Raw genomic sequence first — 7394 nt, 5'->3', positions numbered from 1 at the left:
GACATGGATTGTAACCTGCAAACAACCTTCGAAGAGGAAGAATTCCCAGCGCTGACCGTGACTCCAAGTAAGCCCCCAGTTCCGAAGAAGCTGTCTTTGTTCTCAAATAAAGATTCGGGGCTCATTTCGGACGAAGTGGTGCGCTCCATGGCGAATCTCATAAACAGCAGAAGCAACACCCTTGAGAGTGTTGCTCTGAAAACCATAAGCCGTGTCAGCGAACTTGAACGCTACAGTCGTAGGTGGAACCTGCGGCTACAAGGTTTGACAGAAGACAGGGAGGAGGAGGTTTGAGCTTGTGTGACCAGTATTTGTCATGCGATTCTACTGGAGGACAAGGAAATGCTGCCTGCTGCTATTGACGTCGCACACCGGGTGGGAAAGCCTCGACAAGACAACGCAAGACCCCGAGGAGTCATCATGGGGTTCATCTATCGAAGATACAGGGATGCTGTGTGGAGAGCAGCAAAAACTTCTAACTTCAGAACAAGGGTCTTCGCTTCACGAAAGGAGAACAGAGAGAACAGACAGAAACTATGGCCCCACATAAAGAAGGCTCGTGAGGAGGGGAAAACAGCCCACTTCGTGGAAGGAAAATGTTTTGTGAATGGTTCGGAAATTTCTCCCTAATATAATATTTCCAATTCTGGAGTTTTGCTTAGTAAGTGCCTATAATTAGGTCATTTTTTTAGGAAAGTTTTGCACAGATTTTTCTAAGATTACTATTTCTTGAATGATTGTTTTGTTTTAATTTCAGGTAGTATACATGCTGATTCATAAATAATGTCGATGTAAAAAAATAAAATAAATTGTGAAGCAGGTACACAGTGCTTGCTTAGTTTAAATGCTAGTCATGATGTTGATCGTGACAGTTCTTTGCTAGTTATTTGCACTACGGTTTAATTAGTAACCAAAACTCAGACAATTTAATTTTTTTCTTCTATTTCTTGTTATTGTTGTGTAATTCCTTCTTTTGTTTCTTGAAATGCCAGGGGGTTACGTAATAACATTAAGAGGAAAGCCCTTTTTCTGTTTTTTGCAAAAAAATTAAATTCAGACTTTTTGATTATCAAGAATCTAACTCCACTGAGGAAAATACCAACTTTTGGAGGTCTCAATGGAGTAACACTATTTGGCTTGCCCATGGTACAGAGCGTTCAGCTGGGGTAGCTTCCTTAAACAACAGGTTTAAGGGAAAGGTTTTGACCACAAAATGTAATTCAGAAGGGTCACTACATTTGTCAAGTTATTGACAAAAATGGCTAAATTTTCCTTATTTCAAATATTAATGGTTATAACTCAATGAATGAAAATGTAAACCTTCTATTGTCCATTGAAACTATATTTACAGGACGGCTGACCAAATTCCCAAATGCTTTTGTTTGATAGGTGGGGATTTCAACACTGTTTTGGATGGTTCTATAGATGGACCTCCACCTTCTCAGCTAACTAATACAGACTCGTACTTAAGGGACTTTATGAGAAGATTACATCTGAAAGATATATGAAGAGAAAATAATTGTGATTCCATAGTATATACTTGAAGCAATAAAACTGTCTCTAGGCAATTTTGACTAGATTTTTGGCTACTTTCTGATGTAAATAAGGATAATGTTGAGGTACGTATCTGCCCCAACGCCTTTAACTGATCATAAAGCAATATACATTTCTGTGAATACCTCAACGGGTCCCAGGCTCGCCTTACATTTCGGTTACTGGAAAACTTAACGGGTCACTGCTAAAGAAAGATGAAGTTAAAAATAAGATAAAGGATTTGATTTAATTTTACTGGGCTAAAGCAAACAAGAAAAATAATTTGGGGCTTAACTGGGAATTTTTCAAATATGAGATAGGAAAATTTCTAAGAGAGTGGTACTCAGCCAGTAAAAGCCAGGAAAGAGGAGGAATTGAAGATTATCTCCTGTATAACCAATGTATGCAGCAAAAACCCTGACTCACTAACAGAAGAGGAAAAAGAAGAATAAATCTCTCACGCAGTTTAAACTTGATGATTTATATCACCACAAAGCATAAGGGGCTTTCATTAGGTCACGCGCTAAATGGCTAGAGGAAGGTGAGCAAAATTTGCATTATTTTTTCAGCCTGGAGAAACATCATTCCACCAACAATAGTATTCATAAGTTAAATATTAATGGTACCATTACTGAAGATCAGTGTAAAATTCTTGACTTTTGTTCAAATTTTTTACAAAGAGCTATATAGCTCTAAATCTAACCCTGCTGCTGCTGAGGATTTCGTCAACGCCCTTGAGGTTAATATTACCCAAGGGATAACTGTCTTAATTCCTAAACCAAACAAGGATAAATTATCCTTAGATAATTGGCGCCTGATTTGCTTGCTGAACATTGATTATAAAATTTTGGCTCTTTTGCTAGCCAGGCGATTGAGGTTAGTTCTAGATTCTATCATAGATGAAACTCAATCTGGTTTTATGAATAATAGGCATATTGCAAATAATGTGAGACTAGTGTTAGATGTTCTAGATTATCCAGATATGGTGGAGGACGAAGGGTTCAGGCTATTTTTAGATTTCTACAAAGCATTTGATACTGTTAAACCTTTCATTTTACAGCCCCTGAGAAATTTGGTTTTGGTGTTTTTTTTATATTTTATATCTGCAATGAAAGTCTGCACAAAAACAGTAATAGCTCAATTAAACTGGCAGGTGATACGTCTCCAAGGTATAATATCTGTAATAACAACATTATACTTGTTGCTCAGTTGTTTAACAGATCTGGTCATCTCTATTCCTACAGTAAATTTTTAGAAGAATATTAATTTTTTCGTGTCACCTAGAGACTATGCAAATATCTTTGGGGCAATCTGGCCTGGTATTTGTATGTTATTTAGGTCAAAAAGGAGAGTGGAAACCCAGCAGTTAAACTTGCCATCTTTGACTGACACTACAATTGGGAGGATTTGCTTGTCCTGCAATAACAGCAACGACAAACTTATTAGATCTTTGTTCAAAAGGGAAGTGGTGACGGTTCCATATGTGATGTCACACTAGAATAAATATGTGGAACACATAGACTGAAAAAAAGTCTGTCTGTTACCCAATCATTATTTGTTAACTAACAAAATTAGAGACATTTCTTGTAAAATAATTTATAGGTTTTACCCCTCAAATGCTCATATTGTTAAAAGATTCAAGCAAGATATTGATGAGAAATGAACTTTCTGTTCTGTGGAGGTTGAAACAGTGACTCATTTATTTTGGCTCTGCCCCTTTGTCCAAAGCCTTTAGAGTGATATTTGTAAATTTATTGCTGAAAAGTTTGATGGAGATTTTGAACTGTTTTGGAAAAATGTACTGTTTGGTCTCTATGACTTTAAAATAAATAAGTTAAAGCCAAAGGAGATTTATATGATTAATCTTATCATTCTTATGGCAAAATTTTACATATATAAATGTAAATTCTTACATAGGAAAACTTATTTCAATGCTTTCCATTGTGAAATCAGGCAGTACATCGAGTCCATCAAGTTTTCTTATAACCAAAAGCCTATCAAGACCTACAATTGATGTAAACATTTCAGTATTGTTTGTAAACTTATCCCCCCTGACATGTTGTTTTATTAGTTTTTTTGTTTTTTGTTATGTATAATCAACAATTGTTTCAATCATTGGTTTGTCATTTTTAAGAATGGCTATTGTATGTTTTGCAATAATCAATAAACAAAAGTTTGACCAAAAGTGTGAATTTCCACATATATAAATGTAAATTTATGGGAATGAAGCCATCTTTTCTGTTTTCATTAGCGAACTCAGGCTTTATATTTTGTCAATAAGACATTGTATGAAAAAAAGTAATGATGACTATTTCTGCTTGTGGTGAGAATAACATGCGTTTTTGTATAATTTTATTTTAAATGTATATTTAGTTATCCCCCTATCATTTTGGTTATTGTTCATGTGTGGAAAGGTACTTGTTTGATGTACCTGATGTTTAATTGTGAATTAAGATGGTTAAATCTAATAAAGTTTGACAAAAAATGATGATACAGGGTAGACTGCATGGGCTTTTTGTTGTTGCTGTTGTTGTTGTTGTTTTTTTTAGTTTTGCTTAATACAGTATAGTTGACTAGAGTTACGTCTAAAATTTAGTTACCTCTTTTAAAGGACAGAATTAAAAAGACTGGTTCGGTGTCCTGGGGAAGAAATAGAAGTGCGCACTCACTTCCTGGTAGATCATTTCCTGCGAAGAATAAAAATACTCTTTTTACTCGTCCTGCTGGACCAGTTATGTCTAGCTTTCGGTGGGATAATGAAACACTTTTTTATTTAAAGGACGTTACCGTTCACATTTTTGTCCATGAATAATAGACACCTCCATGTCCACACGGCCGGTGCTGGTGAGCTAAAAAGCCCCTGTATCTAGTGTTAGCATCCAGGCCAGCAAGCTAAATTTCTGTGATGAAAAGCAATCTAATGAACTGTAGGCCTCAGTTTACTTGTTAACTCTAGGCTGCGGTATTACCAAATGTTGATCCTGTGACATTGTGCAATGGTGGTGTATATAGTTTGTTGTAAAATGTATTTCGTCACAGTTGTATTGCAGCAACAGTTAGTCCTGTTAAATATTTGTTTATAAGGTTTACAGTTGCTGGTTTGCGACCAACGTTCTGCAATATAACTCGGTTTTGAACAATGGTTGTCTGCATTTTAAGTTATTGTATTTTTTTTTTTTTTAAATAAACGTCGTCATAGAATTAAAGGGGATGGCACGCTAGTCACCAATAGCAGCACTGTTGTGTTTGTAATATCTTCGCATAACGCTAATCAATTAATATACTGTATATACAATTGTGGTTCTCCTTTAACAGTAGGTGGCTGACCTGAGCTAGTATGTCGCTGGCGTTACCATCCACCGACATGATTGAGACACCTTCGGGATATCCATTTGAGGAAATCAATTATGAAGACATTGAAGTAGAGGAGGTAGGCTGTGTTTATTTGTGTGGTCGTATTACTCTTGCCACAAGAAAACACCCATTGTAAACATTTTATTTTAGGTAGTGGGCAGAGGAGCTTTTGGTGTGGTTTGCAAAGCCAAGTGGAAAGGCAAAGATGTTGCTATCAAGACCATCGAAAGTGAATCAGAGAGAAAAGCCTTCATTGTTGAGGTATGCTTCTTAATAAAATGCTGCTGTAGCTTTTCATAAAGGAAAAAAACATTGGCACATTTCTTCAATATAAGAGCATTAAGTTTGTTGTTTTGGCACAGAATGTCCTGCGTGGTAGACAGTAATCCTTCTGAAGATAATGTTGTGTACTTTTTGAAGCAATGGTTCTCAACTGTTGTCACCCTGGGACCCACATGTTCTTATTGTTTCAAAGTTGCGAACAGTTTTATGAAAGTTAAGAACAATAAAACTTTTTGGTGTGCTTAAAAACAGCCTCTTAAAATACATGTACAGTATGTTATGTTTTTAAAGGAAATTTCAAATTAGTTTGACCTACTGCAAACCGCTTGTTGCTAGCTATGATGTCCATTAGCCAAAGGCTGAGCTGCACAGTATTTGTTTACTGTAGTAGCTGGCAGAAGTGGGCGTGTCAATGAATTTTTAGTGTTTGGCAATCATCAACACCCTTCCGTCATTGTCAATTATTTCAAACCGAAGCAAACTGTAATCGTCAACCCATCAATCCGTCAACGTTATTTTAACTAGAGTTCCATCATCGCTAAATTACAGCCACTTTTCTGGGGCCTACAGTAAATTTCATGGGTTCAGTCTGTCAATCCTAAATCTGTCAATGAGGGCTTTTACTGAAGCACCTCATTCACATGAGCACTCAGGTCAGAGTGTGGCCGGACACAGTAGAAGGAATAATGCAGCTTCATGATGGCTCGATTTCGATTTACAATGCTTCATCACTCAACTCAGTCCACTTGACATTTTTATGTTACTATTTTTTTCCTCACTTCAAATAAACGAACTGAGCACTAAACTAATCCTTGCGTAGTGGCAATTAGGAATTTACAACAGGAGAAAAACATTATCATCACGATCTGTAGTCAGCCGAGCGCTACAACACGGCTATCTATCAGTAGTGGGTCATTTCACACACCCTTCCCAGTGACACTGCTTCAATTCACCAGATTTTTATTCAATTAGTGCCTTATGTGACGTCAAATGAAATAATCTGAAGTTTGAGCCTCCTATCTCAAACTGTTTTCAAGTTATAGCCCTTCAAAGTTTGGGTGACACACCCACTTTTGGGATCCAGGAATGGACCATTGGAAAAAGCCCCTCTCATTTGATGCTTTGCATCCTTCTGGATATTTACAATGGACATGAACGTGCCAAAGCATGTCAGTGAGTGTTTTTGGAGCAATGCAAGCGCGGTACCGTCCCGATTGAGGCAAAAGGGTCTACAGTAGGGCTTTTCAATTACTAATTCATTTAGGGCAAATTTTCAAATCAAGAAATGTAGCTAGACACATTAGGCGCCCAGTAAACTGCTGATAATGACAAATTGGAAACCAATACGGATGAAAAATAGTCACATTTTCATTCATCTCCCTTTTAAATTTGAAAGGCATACCAAAAATAGCATAAATCACAATAACAAAGCTGTTATTGACCAGAACCAGAGGTGTTTTTTTCACTTAAATAAACATAAAACAAAGGTAATACAAAATAAATAAAATTCTGTAAATAATGATTTTGGTCACATCTGACCCAGGCCTCAAAGTTCATAAAAACACAAATAGCATTTGATTTTGGTTATGTCTGAACTTGGAAAGTTGCAAAGTGCATTTTGGTGTGTTTAAGCTCCCGTTAAGTTTCACACACAACACCGTTTGATGCACGATACAATGTAGGGACGTCATCAGGGGTGCAACAGCAGAGCAACGTGTTGCCAAGTCCACTTACTTTACCTCCTATGAATGGAGTCCCATCTGTCACAAGCATGCACATGCTCCATAACCAAACAGAGGAATGTTGAAATCTTCTCAAAGACTACCTCACCAGTTGTATGTCCTTCTAACGGCAGTAAGCCAATCAGTTCCTCTCGGAAGCATATGCCGTCAAGAAAACGGACATGCACTTCAGTTCTGTCCGTGGACTCACTCACCTACTGACATCGAGTTTACTCATCAGCGGTTCAATGTTTTTTCCCCCAGTTACCTCGGCCCCTACTCCTGTTAGCACCGCTAGCCACGCTTCAAAACAACGCTCTGTAATGTGGGGTAGACTGTTGCTAGGCTACGAGGAGTGCTGTAGGAATTTCTGAAATCTTGCGAATCGAGATGCCCTCTGCAATTTTTGAATGCAATTCAATTCAGGCAAGCTGGACCAGAGACTGGGCCACTCGGGGGTTGGTACTGGGCTGCATGTAGCCCGCGGGCTGCTTATTGAATAGC

The 7394-nt window shown here is 37.5% G+C and overlaps 1 protein-coding gene across 4 annotated transcripts in view; it reads left to right on the top strand.

Moving 5' to 3' along the window:
* Positions 1–4207: 4207 nt before the first annotated feature.
* map3k7 (mitogen-activated protein kinase kinase kinase 7) overlaps positions 4208–7394 on the top strand; it is a 77991-nt gene continuing 74804 nt past the window's right edge. For 2 of the 4 annotated variants that reach the window (XM_077552047.1, XM_077552046.1), the window contains exons 1-3: positions 4208–4377; positions 4849–4963; positions 5038–5148. In XM_077552047.1, coding sequence (XP_077408173.1) covers positions 4871–4963; positions 5038–5148 — 204 coding nt within the window. In that variant the 5' untranslated portion in view covers positions 4208–4377; positions 4849–4870. Of the gene's footprint in view, positions 4378–4848; positions 4964–5037; positions 5149–7394 lie in introns of those variants that run through there. The other 2 variants (XM_077552050.1, XM_077552048.1) reach the window with 2 other exon arrangements.

The sequence above is a fragment of the Vanacampus margaritifer genome, chromosome 19 (genome assembly GCF_051991255.1).
Source record: "Vanacampus margaritifer isolate UIUO_Vmar chromosome 19, RoL_Vmar_1.0, whole genome shotgun sequence".
Lineage (NCBI taxonomy): Eukaryota > Metazoa > Chordata > Actinopteri > Syngnathiformes > Syngnathidae > Vanacampus > Vanacampus margaritifer.
This window is presented reverse-complemented; position numbering and strand designations above follow the sequence as displayed.